At 36.7% G+C, this 21,554-nt stretch overlaps 1 protein-coding gene across 3 annotated transcripts in view; it reads right to left on the bottom strand.

Moving 5' to 3' along the window:
• The window catches only part of pde1ca (phosphodiesterase 1C, calmodulin-dependent a), an 85,022-nt gene that overhangs the window by 8,845 nt on the left and 54,623 nt on the right, over positions 1-21,554 (bottom strand). For all 3 annotated transcript variants that reach the window (XM_067434446.1, XM_067434447.1, XM_067434448.1), the window contains 12 exons: positions 15,907-16,020; positions 14,487-14,669; positions 14,146-14,212; positions 9,954-10,070; positions 9,183-9,323; positions 7,783-7,883; positions 7,573-7,701; positions 6,616-6,717; positions 6,333-6,453; positions 2,185-2,266; positions 1,992-2,112; positions 845-1,017 (listed from right to left, as the gene is read on the bottom strand). In XM_067434446.1, coding sequence (XP_067290547.1) covers positions 845-1,017; positions 1,992-2,112; positions 2,185-2,266; positions 6,333-6,453; positions 6,616-6,717; positions 7,573-7,701; positions 7,783-7,883; positions 9,183-9,323; positions 9,954-10,070; positions 14,146-14,212; positions 14,487-14,669; positions 15,907-16,020 — 1,451 coding nt within the window. The remainder of the gene's footprint in view (positions 1-844; positions 1,018-1,991; positions 2,113-2,184; positions 2,267-6,332; positions 6,454-6,615; positions 6,718-7,572; positions 7,702-7,782; positions 7,884-9,182; positions 9,324-9,953; positions 10,071-14,145; positions 14,213-14,486; positions 14,670-15,906; positions 16,021-21,554) is intronic.

A 21,554-nucleotide genomic window follows, 5' to 3' on the forward strand; every position in this document is an offset into this window, starting at 1 on the left:
AATGTTAAAATATATGATGGGTGTATTCTTTGTATTGAGTCAAGAGGTCATGTTTTCAAAGTTGATGATAATAAGAAATGTTTCTTGAGCAGCAAATAATCCCTAAAATGGTTGATCTTCTTTTGGTCAAACGGTATTCAAATTCACAGGTCTGAGTTTAACAAACTTGTGGCATATCCTTGTGTTTCTGTTCTCCTGCATTTGAATAAGTATGAATAGACATGAATGAAACCAGATGTATAATGTGACTGCAAAAGAATGCTATTCCCAGAAAACATAAATTTGTTTTTAAATGATAAAGTGTTCCTCTGAGATCTGCGGTCACGTCGTATGTCACTCCGCATAGTCATGATTTAATATTACAACATGTTTTATGTACGAAATCTGTGCCAAATGGGCATCTGGAGTCATGCCAGAAAGATTTACGCTTGTTTATTTGTTCAGCTTGCGCTTTGGAATGACAATATTTCTGAGACTAGATTTGTACAGTTTTTGAAAAAAAGATTAGTGCTTGTCCTTGAATACTAAGGTATTGTGAATGATTTGTGGTTGCTAGGGTGTTCTAAGTGGTTGCTATGGCTTCACTTCTCCAAGTCATACGAGCCCTTGGTCTCCAGATACGGCTTGGATCCATCATTCAACTAGCTTCACAATTTGATGTATCATTTATGTATATTCAGCATTAGTTACAAGCCAAATTTTAATATTTAGTGTTAGGGGTTTGTTTAAATCCCCAACCCTTAGTATAAGCGCCAGCAGCAAGCACTACTAATAATTTACAGTGCAACATCTCAATTTATCTTGATATGAAAATGTTTGTGTGTGTATATGTGTGCGTTTCTACCTTTGGCGGCTTGTGCTTTCCATTTTTCTCGGTTTTTATGAACTTCCTCGTTCCAGGTGCCTTTGAAGGTCTTAAAATCGACGGCGTTTATGGAGCAGTTATGGGAAGCGCCGCCCTCCGAACCAGTGCTTCTCACACTAGACCGTTTACCATCCGACGGGATGTTATTCAGACTGCACAAACACACACATACACAACAGAGAAATTGTTTATTTAGCTTATTTAATAAATGTTTGTCTTTGGATTATATGGAAGTACATCATTTTTAGGTGTAATGTCATTAGTTGTCAAGCTGAAGAAGGATATCAAGAGTTTCCATAACTTGATACAGGTGTCCCCGCTGGGACAAAATACCAAGTCACTCACCTGACATAGGGAAACCCAGGCATAGATTCACACATAAGCAAAGTTCAAAGTTCAAAACAAACGGTTCCCACATTATTTCCCATGACTTTTCCAGTCGTTTTTCATTTTGATTTTGTTAAACTCATTCAGTTTTATTTGTGAACCTCTTTGACTCACTGACAAGAACTGATATTTTTGAACAGATCTAGAAAAATATATTTTTCCTATAGAAATTCGTATGACTTTTCCAGACCTGGAAAACAAAATGTATATTTCAAGGACCGCGAACCTTGAAAACAGTATACATGGCATGTCATTGATTGCCACAGAAAATTATTTTCAGTCGACTTTTCGGAGAAACAATTTATTTTAAATAGAAATGTTTTACTGTTACTTGTTATCAGTTTAATGCACTTTGATCTTTGCTGAGAACAAGTATTAATATAATTGTTTTAATATTTTTTGAAAATGACTGATTGTTTTGCTAGACCCTATTCCTTGGCTGTGATCATGTAAAGCCCATTGAAACTGCAATTTGGACCTTCAACCCAGTGTACCCCATTGAAGTCCACTATATGAAGAAAAATCCTTGAATGTTTTCCTCAAAAACCTTAATTTCTTTTTGATTGAAGAAAAAAAAAGACCATCTCGGATGACATGGGTGTTTGTAAATTAGTAGGGAATTTAATTCTGAAGTAAACTACTCCTTTATTTTTTTATTTTTTTAAATAACTGACCCAAAACATGGATCTTTAATAATTTAATAGTCCAGTGCTATTGCCACCGATTCAATTGTCCTCACCTGGACCGCCTGAATCCAGCCAGGCCAGCGGGTGCGGCCTCTTCGATCATCGGAGTCACGATTTTCTCAATCATGTCTGTCAGCACAGTGAAGGTGGGCTCCACGATGAAATCAATGAACCCTGTTAGAGAAGTGAAACAAAGCATTATAATACCTGTTAATTGATTCACACATAAGCCTGAGGATCACTCACCGATCTGAGACTGAGCCACCATGGTAGACTTGCGGTCACATAAAGGAGAGAAAGAAAGTCCAAGTTCTGCCTCCTTATCACCCTGTAACACAAGTAGAAGAGCACAAACACCAATAAGCACCAGCATTTTTGAGCATTTAATAGATTTGAACATTACTGGTAGCACTTTATTTTACAGTACTGTTCCACATGTACACACCAGTACTTATTAGTTATTTCAATAACAAGGTTATTGAATTACTCATTAAGTGACTAGGTACAACTCATTTTGAAAAATGTTCCCTCCGTTAAACAAACAAAAGTGGACTCGGACACACCCCACTGTAAGAGCACTTGTGCTGTGTGCTTTAGCATGTGCTTATAGATATGGTTAAAATAGGGCCCAAAATTTATATTTTCATGATCCGACCTCTCTGTCAATTAAACAGTTTTCATTGTTGTTGTGTCTTTAAGATGTTTATGTAAATGACATAGTTTACAAATAGAATGCAGTGTGTTTATTACTTTTAGCGTTATGTAGAAAAAAAAATAGTAGCTTAAAACACTCACATGACAATTCCCACCAATGTTATTTACACCACATCTCAAATTATATATTATGTTTAATAGGATTTTTTTTGTGTGTGGAATAAACAAGTCAACTTTGTTGTGCTAAAACTAATTTCAAATCTAGCATTTTATGCATACTAAAAATACACAATTGAATATTTTCACACTTTTGCATATTCCCCCACCCAAGATTCCTGCTTATTGGTAAATGACACACATGTACACGTTTTTAATGTCTTATGTTGCATTTCACTGACACTGTTGTCTCTAAATTTAGTACTCAAAGTACTCAAACTAAATGATAAAGGCAGAGTAAAAAGTTTTGTAATGTGACCCTCCATCATTTCTGTTTACCTAGTATATTGATATTTATTTCAATAGATCAAGAAATTTGAGTTCTCATGATATGTCCCCTATAGTACTTGATCAATCCAGATCAAAAGATTTTGGATTAGGTTTTTCAGTTTATTTCAATTCAACTCAGCTGCATTGTCATTATTCCTCTGAATCAGTCACTAACACTTCATTTGCAAATATCATAGATAATCCTGAGAAACGATACCTGTAATTGTCTTTGCAATGATTGTCTTTGCTTTTGGCCAAATAATAAAGCTATGACCTCTAAAGAAAATAGACTCTTAACAAGATACGTTCCACAGGGTGTTTTGCTGATGACAGCTTTCACGGTCATCATCAATTTCCTTGAGCAATGCTGAATGATATTTCATCCTGACCCTGAAATTACAAATTATAATTTCTGGGGGTGATTTACGTGCAATGAACTGATCGGTTATAAGCCTAAATGTCAATAAATCAAAGATTCAATTTCACTTTTGTATGAACACTAAGATGGGACCAGTGTGATATCAAATCAGACAATGCAGTGTTAATTGGTTTGGCACTATAGGAAAGATAATCATCTCTTAAAAACACACTGTGTTAATATCAGAATTAGATCCATTTTCATTTAGCAAGGAAAGTCAGCTCTACTGCATTATATATTCAATCAAACGAAAAAAAGGTATTTGAGAGTAATTCTGAATGACTTTCTACCTTTTCATAGAGATGCAAAAGCTGATGGAAAAGAGTAAAGCAGAGATTTTGAAGTCAGAATGTAGGAAATGGATGTTTAGAGGAGATTAATGGGATTTTTACACTGCATGTTACAGGTTTGGAATGCTAAATAAGATTAAGTCTTATTTTTCTAATTTGAGATTAGATCAGAGAGATGATGGCCTAAGAATGGGAATATGGAATATGGACAATGAAATGACCGAGAGAGAGAGAGAGAGAAAGAGAGAGAGAGAGAGAGAGAGAGAGAGAGAGAGAGAGAGAGAGAGAGAGAGAGAGAGAGAGAGAGAGAGAGAGAGAGAGAGAGAGAGAGAGAGAGAGAGAGAGAGAGAGAGAGAGAGAGAGAGAAACCACTTAATGTATGATTGAAGAACTATAAAAATGCCTACAGGACACTGCTCTCAGCTTCAGACAGCACGCCCGCAGGCCGTTCACGGTGCATATTGCGCACAAAAATAGCAAGAGCTTTTTCAAAACCTCAATCTCCAGTCTGATTGTGAACACAATTTTCGGGGTCGGAGTCGGGGGGCACAGGGTTTTTATAGGCCCACTGGGAAACAAAGCTGTGTTTACAAGGAATTGGTCTGCTGCAATGATGAGCACTTCCTGGGAAGAGCTAAGATGGATTTTCAAGGTTTTCGGCAAATGAAAATCAAATTAGATACATTTCTTTTTTTTTCCACGTTTTTATTTATTTTAACTTTTTAACATTTTGAATACACCCTTTACATTTATGTACATGCTTTCGGATTCTATACAATCATGAGATTGCTGCATCAAAAAATAAATAATAATAATAATAATAATAATAATAATAATAATAATAATAATAAAACTAACAAACAAAAAAACAACAACACTCTAAACAAAAATATTTCCTCTGTTTTAGCCCAAGGTAATCTATTCAAAATTGACTATTATACTATTATACAAATTGCAAAAATAAAAATATATATGTTGAAAAATTTATAAATTCTACAAGTTTAGAACCACAGTTTCCACAAAGATTAATCTTCCACTTCTTCATCTGTTAAATTGAAATCCTTAATATAATTAATAAAGGGGCTCCATATGTTTTCAAATATATGCGGTTTAGCCTTTAATTTGCAAGTTTTTTTTTCTAAGGGAAGGCTTGACAACATCTGTTTTATCCATTTAGTCTGTGAATTTTTGTCCACAATAAAGCGACACATATTTTGGCATAAAGCAAGCTGAGGTCTATAAACGCTCTTTCATCTCTACTATAGTTTTGTTTCTCTGGGTATATGCCTAAGAGAAAAAGCTTTCAGGTCCAGTAAACTTTGTTTTGAAGTTATCCCCTCAATTATTACTCTTACCTCTTCCCAGAATGATTTAATTGTCCAGAAACATTTCTATTTTTGTTTGAGGCACCTACTTTGTAGCTAGTAAACAGGATATCCATAAGAGCAAGATTTGAATATTTTGATTTGTTTACATACATTTGTAACTGGAAACTGTAGTATATGTATACATTCTCAGCATTTATTCATATTTTATTTAGCATTTTCACCATAGTTTTAAGATACTTACAGTCGATTACAGGCCCCTTAAATTCATATTATCTTAATGAAATAAATACATTCTCACCAATCTGTTATATATTGATAAAATGATCTTAATTTGTTTTATTAAAATAAGCATGCATTACATTAAGTAAAACAAATCAAACCATTTGTATAAATTCTTTACAGTATAGTTCAATTAATCTTTAATACCTTTATTTTAGAAATGTATTAATTAATATTAATTAATTTCTTCATCACGGCACGTGTTAGAGGGTGGGATATATTAGGCAATAAGTAAACATTTTGTCCTCAAAATTGATGTGTTAGAAGCAGGAAAAACAGGCAAGCATAAGGATTTGAGTGAGTTTGACAAGGGCCAGATTGTGATGGCTAGATGACCGAGTCAGAGCATCTCCAAAACTGCAGCTCTTGTGGGGTGTTCCCGGTCTGCAGTGGTCAGTATCTATCAAAAGTGCTCCAAGGAAGGAACAGCGGTGAACCGGAGACAGGGTCATAGGCGGCCAAGGCTCAGTGATGCACGCGAGGCGCGAAGGCCCCCACGTGTCTTGTTATAAAGCGCCCTGCTACAAAGCAAAAATGGTTCAGGAATGGTTTGAAGTGCACAAGTTTGAGGTGTTGACTTGGCCTCCAAATTCCCCAGATCTCAATCCAATCGGGCATCTGTGGGATGTGCTGAACAAACAAGTCCAATCCCCTACTCGCAACTTACAGGGCTTAAAGGATCTGCTGCTCACATCTTGCTGGGTCAGGGTTGTTTTGGCAGCAAAAAGGAGACCAGCACAATATTAGGAAGGTGGTCATAATGTTATGTCTGATCGGTGTATATATATATAATTTAATTTTAGGTAAACATAATTTTTGATTTCTTTCTTTTAATTTTGGGTTGAAACGTGACCTAGAATAAGCTATGATGAGACTTATATGTTGCTATAATTAGAATATAAGTTACACTGAAAATCCGAACTGTCTGGGGACACTGACCTGTCTGAAGAACTCCTCCAGCAGTGAGGTTGTCCAGCGGTGGTGCATGTTCCAGTTTTTGGCAGGGTGGCTGATGTCAGCAGTGTGCAGTAACAGGGATAAGGCCTTGGGTTTATCAATCCTGCAGAGGACAGAGATGTTCAGCCCCTCAGAGCTGTTATAAACACTCTGTCCAACCTCTCATTATGTGGATATGAATATCTGTAGATGCAGAAATGTTTTCGCATGAACAGTGTGTGATTAGCTTCCTCCTCGTTACCCTGATGTGTGTGACCGAACTTACGCTTCTGGCTGCTGGAGGAAGTTCTTCATGGCTTTAATCTGCTGGAAGTGACAGGACATGTCGGTGGCCAGGACCATCTCGACCACCAGGGCCCGCAGTTCTCTGACAGAAAGAGACGTTTTCAGTATTCACCTCATGTATAATGAGCAGTTATAAGATGCAGTTATGCATCTTACATTTTGAATGTTTTATGTTCTTGAGTTGATTTAATCCTTTGATTTTATATAAATAAAATTTTGATTTGATGTACATTTTTACATTTTATTTGACCTAAATCGGGCACAGGACAGATTATATATTCAATTTCAGTAAATTTCTATGTGCATTTTAATGAAATATAGGTTCTTAATGTAAGAATATTAGTTAGTTGTTAGTTATTATAGGTTATATAAGGCAGGAGTTTTCAAACTGGGGTCTCCCAATGAAAACACCAAGAATTAGTTTATTATGCTTTTACCATCCGATATCAGATATCATGAGATTAATGACTATTTTATTCTACTGACAGTCATATTTTTTATGCTTTATACATCTAGCTCAAAGTACTGTACTAGAAAAAAAATACACCTGCAACTTAAAGAAAAGAAAAAAAAAATCTAATTTTTCACACATTTTAAATGTAATATTCATATTTTTATATGCATTACATTTTTATATGCATTTAATATAAATATAATTTTACATATAATTATTTTCCATGATTTATTTTGTTATATTATTCTCATTATACAATTTAGATTTTATACGTGAAAATATTATAGCAACCTCACTTTTATTTAGTTGTCTGTCACATCAAAATGTTTGAAAACCCTTGCTATAAAAGCTGCAGAACTAGAAAATACAAATTTAAAATGATCCCCTACGGCATCATGCTGTATAATCATTTTAGTTTCTAACTGGAACTTTAATTTTTAAGATTACTGATTCAGCTAATTTGAGGTTTGTCACGTTTCTAACCTCCAGTCATCTTTCGACAAATTGTAGAGGATGTTCATTTCATCGTCTTCCTGCAGGAGGCGATATGCAGCGCTCACGTGGTGGTTTTCCTGTACGGCACGGTCATTGTATAGTATGGCTGTGTCGGATCTGTAAATCACAAAAGTTCAAGGCCATTGATGTATTGGGTCTGCTGAACTGAATGATACTGGTCTCTACTTTCAAAATGACCTGGTCTGTATGTGGAAGTTGTTGGTAGTGCCAGTGTGTTCGTAATCGTGCACAGCGGCGGCAAACAGCATAGCGAAGATCTCTAACTCAGTTAGCCAATTCTGGAAGAAGGGAGACAACAAGAAAAAAGCTGCAGAATCCTTTAGATTTACAGTGCTTTGATACAGTCAATTCAATTCTGATCCACAACCTTGATTCAATTCCGATTCTTTAGGATATATTTCAGATTTACTGTCCATTTTTATCAACATATAAAAGTAATGCTCTCTGCTCATACTTTAAAGTACAGGGTAGTATTTAAGACTGATTCAAACCAGTAACTCGCCTTTTTGAACTGTTCATTAAAAGAACAGAGTCATTAGAGTCAGAATCAGACTCCACTGCTTGCCCTGTGTAATTTTGATTCACTGTAAAGAACTGGCTCAAAAGAGTCATACGTTCAGGAATCAGACTACACTGGTAACCCTATACAATTTTGATTCACTATAAAGAAATGGCATAAACGAGTTAAACGTTCAGGAATCAGACTAAAGTGGTCACCCTATACAATTTTGATTCACTATAAAGAAGCGGCTCAAAAGAGTCATATGTTCAGGAATCAGACTACACTGGTCACCTGTATATTTTTGATTCACAAAATAGAACACCTCAAAAGAGTAATTTCCTCATGAATGAAACTACACTACACTTAATGTGTTGTAATGATTGTTTAAAAGTGCAGACTTTGGGGACAACTCAATAAAAAAGGTTTTTGTGTCTAGCAAACACCCTGACAACCACACAGAATAGGCTACCCTTGCATCTGCCAAACACCTTTTGTGTTCAACTTTCTGAAAGTTTAAAGGCCCATTATGCAGTCTTCTTAAAAATAATAACATTGTTCAGCTGAACTGAAGATAAGCATAAAGGAAATTAAATGATATTATATTAGTTTCTTATTCTTCAGCACATTTATTCTTCAGTGCATAACATTATCTTGTTTAAGCACTAAATCTCCAAAGAGCCTGAATAACAAAAAGAAATCATCAGCGGAGTAAATGCTAGAGGGCAAATAATTTGTCAGAACGCCAGTGTGATGTCCACACATCACAGAGAGGTTAATGAGCCCGCGGCGATAGTGACAGGAGCGTGTTTTGAGGCGTCGAGGGAGATTAACTTCCTATTGATTGGTATATGAGCAGCATCATGAAGCGAGAACGGACCGTTCTGTGGGCCCCAACCTCAATAAATACCTCAAGTGCAATGTCAGGCTTAATAAAACATACTTCAACAACTCAGTTCAGTTGATGTACATGATTATTTTCTCCAAGCTCACAAAAACATACACAAATCCCAGAAGGCAGGATTGATTAAATTCATAGGGCCTAGGAGACCCTATGATGGTGCAACTGTGGACTTACAACCATGCCGGTCTTGAGCAGAAGGTAATGCACTGTCTGGGTGACGTCGGCGGCGTGGATTAGGTTATGGTATGGGTTTCTGTGTTTGCTGTAGCCCACCTCCAAGGCCTCCACAAAAGACACCAGAGCAGAAACAGGGATCTGAGGAGATGCACAAAAGGGCTTAAAGGGCACGAAACAGAAGTTGAGATAGTCTATTCTTCCCTATTGTGCAGTATTTCCAAGAGAAATTTCTCAAACAAGAAAAAATGAAGGGTGGGACTTGATTTTGTCCATTAGAAATTGATTGGATGGTTGTGGTTTGCTATTGGTTGATCTCATGTGAGTGACAGGTTGCCCCGCCCTCACACAGTAAACACATCATCAGAGAAGAGAAGTTGCTGCAAGAGGAAGGGGAAGGTATTTTGATTGAAGATTACGAGGGCACATGCATTATAAAAATAATCATTTATAATAAATACTGCAATATTTCATAAAAAAATACGATTTGTCATTTGGATTTCATGGTTAATTTAAAATAACAACCCAGAGTGTCAAATATCCATTTGTAGATGATCATCTAGATGTTGGTACCTTTGCTATAAAATGTCATTATGATGGATGGTTGAGCAAACATGCTGCAAATCTGATTTCAAACGTGATGGTAAATGATGGCAAATATAAACATATATTAATCTTTCACATTACCTTATTATACTCAGATCAACATATTACAAAGCACTCTAAAGGTTAAGTGGTCTTCTAATGGAAACAAAAGAGAGAGCATCTTACCTTAAAGCGGTTGATTAAGTCATATCTGGTCAGAAGTTCATAAAAAATAAATTTCAGTGAATGATCTCCACTGGCTTCATTCAGTGTGAAGACGTCAAACGACCACGTGTCCACATGCTAGACCGACAACAAAACAGGAAGATCTGTCAGTGTATTAACATCTTTACCTTTATTATCATATCATAGGAACTTTTTGAACATGAAATACACTATTGTAAAAAAAAAAAAAGTTTTTTTTTTTTTTTTTTTTAAATAAGTCACTTATGCTCATAATGCTGCATTTGCAAAAACAGTAATATTGTGGAATATTACAATTTAAAATAATATATATATTTAGTATATTTTAAAATGTAATTTATTAATGTGATGGAAAGCTGAATTGTAAACATCATTAGACACGATCCTTCAGAAATCATTCTAATAGGCTGATTCTGTGCTAAAAAAAACAGCATTTATTTGAAATAGAAATGTTTTGTATCATTATAAATGTCTTAGTCACTTTTGATAAATTGAATGCATCATTCACGGAAACTGCCACCAAACTTTTGAATGGTAGTGTATATAATTATGGGAAACTTCTAGTACCTTCCCATAAGGAAAGAAAAATCACAAATGAGATCTCTATCTTCTGAGCTATGAAAGAGCAACTTCTCAGGCTTCATTTGATGACGCCTATAAACGGGATAAGATGTTCACGGTCCCGGAGCCTTACAAATTGCTGCTTTTACATAATGTAGTAATATCAACCTCATTTCTTTTTTTATAAAGTATAAATTACCTTCACCTCCCTTATAAACAGGGTCGATGATGAATGATGTGTGATTCTATCGCTCTACAGTTCAATCCTGAGTCATGAAATGAACCTCAGTAATAATACAGGAGATTTGGTCCACATTATGGCCGCCTGTGGTTTATTCATCTCTCTCTCTCTCTCTCTCTCTCTCTCTCTCTCTCTCTCTCTCTCTCTCTCTCTCTCTCTCTCTCTCTCTCTCTCTCTCTCTCTCTCTCTCTCTCTCTCTTCTACTCAGAGTTTGACCCTCTGTTATTTCATCTCATCAGTTTCAAAGAAAGTTCTTTGTAGGTTTGATTAGTTGGTTGCAATGAACATTTGCAAAATGCTACATTAAATATTCACATCCTCAGATTGGAATATTTGTCCTGCACTCTGTCTCAGTCACGGCTGAGAGCTTTCAATAGCTTTAGGCTGTATGCAGAGATATATATGCAGATTCACAGACTGCTGAGATCAGGAGAGAGAGAGGCCAAAATCCTGCTGCGAAGCTGCCAGGACATCCAGTACAAACCTGCGGCCTCATTTATAAAACACTCGTACAATCATATTTGATCTTAAAAGCGATTTATTGGATTCTATGTTAAAAGTGAGGCAGAAATTAACAGGAAAATGTTCTTATACAAACTTTTTATAATGACTTTAAATGACAAAAGTGTAAAAATAGTAGTTCAAAATATTATTATATTAAAGCCACAATATGTAGTTTATGCAGCTAGAAGTCGTTTATTCAAAACAAAGGTATGGCTTGATGACGCATTAATTTCGTGGAGCTTTTATTATGCTGCAGACGAGCACTTCCGCTTCTTCTGCTTATGCATATGTGGGGTAACGCAGCACTGTTTTATCATATTACATACATTATTTGAATGTGTTGAAAGTTATGTTATAATGCTACTCTGTGCATTCGCTCAGCAGCTGCTATGAGACACTTGTTACACACTGCAGTAAACTAGATTGATATTAGTAATAGTAAAACATGGTACTCGCAATAAATTAAGATATTTTTTATTTTTTTACAGTGAATGTGTTGAACAATATTAACAATCATTAGTTTTCTGTCGATGAATGTACCCAAACAGTTGCTCACCTCTCTAATAAAACACATAATATATTAAAGCGTCTTTGGTGTTTCCATGGTTTCTACACGATCCGTGTCCTGGTTAAAATTGCTTATTTCTCTGGATTTAAACATTCTTGGAAACAAGTACACAAGTCAACAAAATATATTACAGTTCTAATGGTTTTTGGATATTTATTTATTTTAATCCAAAAATCTTATATATTGTGCTTTTAACAAACATTTTTTTAACAACATAGGCATTCAAAAGTATGGGGTCAGTAAGATTTTTTTGAAGAAATTAATACTTTTATTTAGCAAGAATGCACCAGCCCTGCTCCTGCGGACCCACTGTCCTGCAAAGTTTATTTCCAACCTGCTTCAGCAAACCTGCCTGTGTGTTTTCAACCAGTGATCCTGAAGATCTTGATAAGCTTTCTCTGTCTTTGATTAGGACTGGAGCTTAACTCTGCAGGACACTGGGTCCCCGAAAGCAGGGTTGAAGACCTCTGAATTAAATTGTTTAAAAGTGAAGGGCCAGATTTACTAACAGCGTGTCAGCGTAAACCCTCTTTTGCCATTAAAAAACTACTATCAGGACTTACTAAAGATGCGCAGTGATAAATTAGCGCTGAAAAGGCGTGGACAGATTTATTTTTGCAGCATAACTTATTTCATATGCATTTGTAGGAGTTTCCCTTTCAGGCGCAAAATGAATAGGACGACAGTATTTAAATGAATCACACAAGGTGATTTACTAAGGTTTGCCCTTGTCAATTTACCAGTGTTTGCGCCATTATTTACCGCCCAAAAATAGCATGTCTCATTATGGAAATGATCCAGCTACGTCTCATGCTAATTTGCCGTTTAGTAAATCTGGCCCAAAGACTTGTATAATGTCACAAAAGATTTCTATTTCAAATAAATGCTGTTTCTTGAGCTCTCAATCATCATATCCATACTCACACGTGATTCTACACATCTTTACAAACGAGGCTTTGACAAAGCAAGAGGTCTTGCAAGGATTAAAACTCTTCATATAAAATGAAGTCTAATTAGTTTCAGCTTATTATCTTCATTTCTATTAAGATTAGGTGGACAGAGCCAGCAAATTTCTGCTACTGTATGACAAGAACATCTGTATAAGTATTCTGTAAATTATCCTTGCCACTTAGCACACATTTTAGTCATTTACTTGCAGATAAAGCAATCGGAGAGACGGAAGAAAGAAACTAAGATTTGGTAATGATGCCAGAATTGTCATTTTTGGGTGAACTATCTCTTTAAGGGCATTAGACTTAGAGGGGACTGCAGGATATCTCTATTCCATTTCTAAAGTTTGAACCTCTGCCCTTTGTGATACAAGCCTTGAGGCTAAACCACTAGGACACCACATTATTCTGTTCATTTGACTTTCATTCACCTAAAAAAAGGTTCTGTTCAGTGTTGCATGTGGAATTTAAATGGGTTTGAATATTTGCTGGGTGTTCAAAAAAACAAAATGTTTAACCCTAGCTTACATGCATCACAACGAAAAACAGGGGTAAAATGATTATTGATTTGAAGTGCTCCTATATTATTCTTTTTGTAATATTACCTTTCATGCAGTGTTAAATATAGCTTTCTGTGAATGTAAAAGGTCTCCTAAGTGTTTGTCTCCTAAAAGAAAATGAGTCGTCAGCAATCCAACGTCTATTTAATACTTTGACCCGGCCTCAAACACCGTCGTTTTAGCTGAGAAGCAACATGTTGTAGTAGCAGGTCGTGTTGTCGTCGTGAAACGGTGATATTTTATAAAAGCTGAATTCTTTGATGAAGAGAAAGTTTAAAGAGAACAACATTTGAAGTAGAAATCTTTTGTAACATTATAAATCAATTGAATGTGTCCTTCCTGAATAAAAGTACTCATTTCTTTCTTTTTTTTAAACATCTCAATGACTGCAAATCTTTGCTACCCAAATTAATGTAATGATTTTTATTTTTCCACAGTAATTTAAATGCAACTTGTGTGATTTTGTGTGTTGAAAGGAAATTAAATTGTGTTGTCAACATATACACAGCTATCAGACTATACCAAAAACTGGCTAAACTCTCTCTGTCCTGTCCAAAGTGTGTGTGTGAGTGCCAGGTAACCCAGCTGGCCAAGGGAAAGATCAATTGTTCACTTCGGTTGATTAAACAGGGCTGTTTGCCTGGAGACTCTTTCATTTTGCCATCTCCCCCATGTTGTTTCTCACATTCAATACATGTCACATTCACACGTTTCACATTCATGTTGTGTGTGTTTGTGCATATGTGCATTTGAGGGCACAACCCTGAATCTGATTGGGCCGCTCCATTACCTTCAAGGCTGTGATCACGCTGGGCGGATAGCTCAGCCCAACCATGTTGGAGGTCCTTCGATACATCCTGTCAGAAAGAGATAACACACTTCTGTCAATGTGTGAGAGCTTCTGGGAAGTGAAAAAAGGGGGAAATCCTTTGTTTCACTCCAGATGCCTTTTAACATGAATATTTTAGGAGCATGCTGTGTTGGAAATATGACACAAGATAAGAAATTCATAGCAGGGTCACAGGTTAGTCCAGATCAATCTATCCATTCAGTCAGTCCCCGTTTAAAATGTATCAGCTCTGGATCAGTTGTTTACTTCATACCAGTAGCCTTGGAAAACGCCACACACACCTTTCTACAAATATCCCAGCTTGCACCGCGTGCACAATGCTGCGAAATCGCGGCTTCTCCTCCGACCGTCTTAACATCAGCCCCATCTGACGTGTGAAAGTTGACGCCAACCAATCACGCACTTCCGAGGGAACCGAGTCAGACTGGATGTCACTGAGCTCATCTTCTGTATCCACCAACCGCCTGCAGAAACACACACACACACACACACACATATAAGACACGACTGCTGTCTGAAGACACTAAATGGGTAAGTCATGTCACATCCGATCACGTCAAGTGAAATTTCAGCCAAAACGCCTCTGAGCAAAAGTGATGGAAAGAAAAAGATAAAAAACTATACACTTCCACTTCAAAGACAAAGAAATACAAACTAACATATCTGATCATCTAAACATAACTTACATATGGAAGCCCATGTCTACCACGTTTTGGTAAATCATAACTATGATATAAAAAGTAATATTTATGAGATAAAAAGCATTACATTTACTCATAATTATGACACAAAGCCAGAATTATGAGATGAAGTCATAATTGTGATATAAAGACTTGAAAATGACATAAAAATTTACGATTTGCCAAAATTGTGAAAATTTACGAAAATTGCGCTTTCCGATTCAGCCATTGTCAGGTCTCATTGCGTGTTACTTTAGTTGTGCTGTTTCTGAGTTTTGTGACTCGTATATCACATGACTTTTTATTCACATCTTTCTCTTCAGAGAGCTCAAGTGGGTCATTGAGTCAGTGGCTGAATCCGAATTCACCCCCGAAACCCTCATCCACTATGGCCTCATTCTCTAGTGCCCTATTTGAGGGTATAGGGGGCAATTTCAGATTCAGCCAGTGAATTGATCATAAGAAACCATCAGTCTGATTCACTGATTCAATCATTTGAACTGGTTCTGTGAACGGAATCAAATTGTTAATTGAAAACATCTGACTTAAAAAAAAAAGATTTACACAAAAAAAAAAATCGGCCATTGCTAATTCATTAAAATGCCAAGAAGAATTAAGGTGTATGTCAAGACAATAATTCCTCTCACATTTTTTGATTTTGGGAAACACAATATAACATTTATTAGGAAAAACATGAGGGCGAGTGAATGAATAGAGAATTTAGCATTTATTTAATGCATGGCATGTTTCCTTCTCAGATGGTGGCCAAATTTTCCATCAAATACTGGAACACTAATTGCAGCGAGGAGACACAGTAGAAAGCTACAGCCCCCCTTCCTTTCGCATCTTTATTTCAAATCAACATAGGGGTTTAAGAGCAGCTTTAGGGATTACACTATTTAATGCACTCTATAGGAACAACATAACCCTTACATCTGACTCCAAATGTGTTGATTTAATGTTAAAGAGAAAGAGAGGGAGAGAAACTCACAATGTGTGTGTGTGTGAGAGTTGTGCTTACCTCGTCTCTTCAATATAGACAGACTCCAAAACGGATGCAGCATATTCTAGGTTTTTCTTTAGGTCCACAACAGAAGCCTCACCCCTCTCCAGCTGTTTCACCAAACATCTCAGCCTGTAATGGAAAAAAAGGACAACATTTGATTAGGAAAAGAAGTTATATTTGGATTTAATGGGCCTTTTGTCTTTATAAAATAAATAAATGCATAAAATTAACAAATTAATAATAAAATAAATAAGAGCGGATTTAAGATGCAAGAAGTCATTAAAAGCAAACAAAGATTTTGCATTTCTGATGGGAAAGCAAGTTATAGTTTTCGGTAAGAATCTTTAAAAGCTGAACTGTGAACATGCTGTGGGTGGGTTTGTTGCTACAGAATGCATTTCAGACAAAAAAGAGAACAGATTCATCCATTATCTTTATTGCCAAAGATGATAAAAGCGCTTTTTATTGCTGACCGTCTCCAGACTCTTTTCACTACTGAGAAATAAACTGATGTAAATAAGCTGAAAGAGTTCAGCTTTTATATAAACAAACTGAATGTGTATTACAATAAAGATAGTTCCAGTTTTGGATGCAGTCCTGAGTTAAAACAGTGCTAAAAATCCATTTAATACTAATAACAATAAATATGCTCTGAAACACCTTATGTCCCTTAGCTAAATGAAACTTTGTCTTAAACATTTTTCTTTGGATTCCCACAGGTGAGCAGCATGAAGTGCCCTGGCAACGTAGCTATAATTCAGTGAACAGAATGCGTCACTGTTTTGTTCATGAGCCACTTAAAACATCTCTGAAGTGAACTACGATCTTCACTCATGTGGACAAGGGCTGCATCAAAAGGCCAACAGTGATGTCCCAGGTGTGAGCAGCAGAGTGAAGTTTTTCTGTGTGGGTCTGGTTGTTTGCATGAATGGAGAACACAGGAAACATGTTTGACCCAATTCCCATCCCAAATGACTGGACCACGAGAGCCAGAGCAGTATGGAGTGATGAAGGAGAGTGAAATCATGCAGTCAATCCATATATATGTATAAACACGGTACTTTGACAGTATATATGGTATGGACTGTTTCTCACACACACACACAAACAGAGAGAGAGAGTCTTTCATACCACGCAGAATTGACAAGCTACATGTAAACCATTCATCTAATTCATCCCAAGGGTGTTCTATCAGGTTGAGGTCAGGACTCTGTGCAAGCCAGTCAAGTTCCTCCACACCAAAATTACTCATCCATGTCTTTATGGCCTCTTACTGGTGTGCACCGCAGTTATGTTGGAACATGAAGGGGTCATCCCAAATTGTTCCCACAAAGTTGAGAGCATGAAATTGTCCAAAATGTCTTGGTATGCTGAAGCATTAAGAGATTCTTTCCCTGGAACTAAGGGGCCAAGACCAAAAACAACCACACACCATAATCCCCCCTCTATCAAACTGTACACTTGGCACAATGCAGACAGGCAAGTACCATTCTGTGTATTTTATACTGTGACCCTAGAAATGATGAGAACACCTGAATTAAATTATTTGGAGGGGTGTCCCATATACACAAACACGCATACAAAACAATATCAGTCTGGCAAGTAAACAAAACATTTTTTATTTCCAAGGTATGTGTAGAGGGTGGGCTTCATGTTTCTTAACTTTTTTATTTTAATATTGAAAATAACTTTGAAGTAGCCTTCATTTAACTGAGAAAAAAAATCTATTTTGCTTACAAATTTGAAAAATAAAATAACAGTTCTTGTGACAGTCCTGATAATATAAATGTGGATTTATATATTTAATATATTTATTTATATGAATATATATATTTAGATTGGTCAGCTTGGGAGTAGCTGCACATTTAGTTAAGTTTTGTCCATTTCTGGCAAAAAATGGCGACTTGTGACTTTCCTCTCAATGGCCTCCTGTCTTCTATCTTCAAGTGTTTGGCAGCTGTATGATTTGAATGAAGTGCTCTCGTTCAACTGAAAAGCGTGACGTCGGAAACAGGATCGAGGACACGCTGTTTGAACAATGTTATCAAAAGAGGCGAGGCAAAGCAGAAACACATTTCCCTGGTTCCCCAAGGAATCCCCTCCTTCAGACAAACACGCAATCGATGCGACAATTCAATGCCATCCCATTAGAGGATTAGTACTTCCTAGAATCTGTCTGGAGCAGAAATGATAAGAGCAAAAATTCTTTAAGCTTGTACATCCGCTCGGCCACGACTGCACAATGTATGACCTTTCTAATAAAGAGAAAGAGCCAGATTAGATACTTATGATTAGACCACACCTTCCGTCTCAAATTAAGATGGGATCAGATTTAAAAAGCATGTTGCAAATGAAGGACTCCATCTGAATTATTGGTTAAAGGAACTGAGAAAAGTAAATGTGTTTTAGTCCTGATTACTGAGTTCTGTAATGTCTGTGAATGGGATATGGTGAAGCAGAAATGAATTGCAATGTTGCAATTTCCTTGAGCTGAATACTACAGGGAATTCACTTTTAATGTCCATCTAACGGACAGGTGTCAACAGGGAACTGCTTTTATTGACTCTGTGTTTTTGTTCTTAAAATGGCATGGATGGATTATGATGTCAGCACAACCACCAGAATAACATTTTCTACAGGATAATTTGAGTTTACTATACTAGTATGGCAGCTAACATCATGCAAAATTTGCAATTGTACTAGGAAGGTGTAGCTAATAAAGTGGCCAGTGAGTGTATATTAAGTACATTGTTACAATAGGACTGTGCACATGCAATGCATTGGCCAAGCATTCGTGACTGCATTTGCATATTTGCATTTGCACAGAATATGTGTGTTTGGCTAAAGGCGAGCTCTGTATGCAAATATCATTCTATTCAACGCTCATTCACTGTCATATTTTGTCAAATGCTGTTGTACAAACAGACCACCAGTGATATCACACACTAGGCTTCCTGTTCATTAGCGCCTTCTAATGAGCATGTGAGCCGATGACTCATCATGGATGTTTGACTTCAGATAAACTCCAGCCTAAGGGGTTAAATACTGCAATCCCTTTAAGTAAAACATCTATTCCCAACTCTATAGCTCTATTATAAAAATAAAAAAAAAACTATGAAAAATCTCCAGTATTCCAAAAAGGTAGGAAACTTTGATTATTTTGCCACTTTAATCAAGTTGTATTCATTATGATGAGTGCATCATATATATGATGTACAAATATATATAAAGTATATATAAGTTTATAAAAAAGTTTTGGGGTGCCTTCCTTTACATTCACGTGAACTTTAAATGACATCCCATTCTTAATCCATAGGCTTTAATATGGAGGTAATATGAAGGTTCAACTGTTCTGGGAAAGCTTTCCACAAGGTTTAGGAATGTGTTTATGGGAATTTTTTGGCTATTCTTCTAGAAGCGCATTTGTGAAGCCAGGAACTGATGTTGGACGAGAAGGCCTGGCTCTCAGTCTCCGCTCTAATTAATCTGTTCTATTGGGTTGAGCTCAGGACTCTGTGCAGGTCAGTCAAGTTCCTCCACACCAAAAAACTTACTCATCCATGTCTTTATAGACCTTGGTCACTCCAGAGAACACGTCTTCACTGCTTTAAAGTCCAGTGTCGACGTGCTTTACACCACTACATCTGCCACTTTGCATTGCACTTGGTATTGTAAGGCTTGGATGCAGCTGCTCGGCCATGGAAACCCATTGCATGAACCTCTCTACGCACTGTTCTTGAAGTAATCTGAAGGCCACACAAAGTCTGTCTGTTTGGAGGTTTGGAGACTTCTGTGCACCACAGCATGCGCTGACCCCGCTCTGTGATTTTACGTGATTACACAAACAGTTTAGCCTGATGTGGTCAAACTCAATTCTAGTCAATATGAGTCTGATACGCTCCATTGGGCTGTGATTATGGGGTGTGTTTCAACCGAACCAGGAAAGACATCAATTGGACAGACCAACAACCAATCAAAACAACAAAGCGATGCGATACGTTAGTTGTCAAATGTCAACAGTGCTCAACTGCACTGTGTTGCCAAGTACGCGTTTTTTTCCAAGGGTTGAAGCGACTATTATGTGATATATATAGACCCATGAATGTGAATTTTAGCAGGCAACCTTGCCAAAATAACACACATTTTACCCCCCAAACGCCATCTTTCAAAAATGTGTGTAGAAGCGTCTGCATGCCTAAGTGTTTGATTTTATACACCTGTGGCCATGGAAGTGATAGGAACATCTGAATTCAATGATTTGGAGGCATGTCCCAATACCTTTTTTTTTTTCAGATTAATACGTTACAAATATTTAACGCAATTAACAAAGCATCCTTGGGCTAGCATTACATTATATGATCACGCTCTTATTCATGCAAATAATCCATTAAAGCGCCACAAGACAACCAAGAACACGCTGTCTGTGAATGTTCTGTCTGTTACACATATAATAAATAAATAAACATAAAATATACAGTATTGTTCAAAATAATAGCAGTACAATGTGACTAACCAGAATAATCAAGGTTTTTCGTATATTTTTTTATTGCTACGTGGCAAACAAGTTACCAGTAGGTTCAGTAGATTCTCAGAAAACAAACAAGACCCAGCATTCATGATATGCACGCTCTTAAGGCTGTGCAATTGGGCAATTAGTTGAATTAGTTGAAAGGGGTGTGTTCAAAAAAATAGCAGTGTGGCATTCAATCACTGAGGTCATCAATTTTGTGAAGAAACAGGTGTGAATCAGGTGGCCCCTATTTAAGGATGAAGCCAACACTTGTTGAACATGCATTTGAAAGCTGAGGAAAATGGGTCGTTCAAGACATTGTTCAGAAGAACAGCGTACTTTGATTAAAAAGTTGATTAGAGAGGGGAAAACCTATAAAGAGGTGCAAAAAATGATAGGCTGTTCAGCTAAAATGATCTCCAATGCCTTAAAATGGAGAGCAAAACCAGAGAGACGGGGAAGAAAACGGAAGACAACCATCAAAATGGATAGAAGAATAACCATGATGGCAAAGGCTCAGCCAATGATCACCTCCAGGATGATCAAAGACAGTCTGGAGTTACCTGTAAGTACTGTGACAGTTAGAAGACGTCTGTGTGAAGCTAATCTATTTTCAAGAATCCCCCGCAAAGTCCCTCTGTTAAAAAAAAGGCATGTGCAGAAGAGATTACAATTTGCCAAAGAACACATCAACTGGCCTAAAGAGAAATGGAGGAACATTTTGTGGACTGATGAGAGTAAATTGTTCTTTTTGGGTCCAAGGGCCACAGGCAGTTTGTAAGACGACCCCCAAACTCTGAATTCAAGCCACAGTACACAGTGAAGACAGTGAAGCAGGGATGGAAATTAACTTTTTTGTCCACCGGCCACTGTGGCTGGTGGATTTCAAAATCTACCAGCCACTCAACGTTTTTACCAGCCACTTTCTTGTTTTTAACCGACAATGTGTAACTGCACGTGAAAATTAATACTACAAGCTCTACAATACTTAAGCTGTTTATTTAATCTCAAATCTCAATGAAATACTGACATTTTTTCACTCTTATACACACACAAACCATGAACTGATATACATTTCATTAAATGAGTAGGGCTCTATGTTCTCTCTTTTCTTTTTTTTTTACCTGGATGTGGCATTTGGATGATTCTTTTA

This window comes from Pseudorasbora parva, chromosome 24 (genome assembly GCF_024679245.1).
Source record: "Pseudorasbora parva isolate DD20220531a chromosome 24, ASM2467924v1, whole genome shotgun sequence".
Taxonomy (NCBI): Eukaryota; Metazoa; Chordata; class Actinopteri; order Cypriniformes; family Gobionidae; genus Pseudorasbora; species Pseudorasbora parva.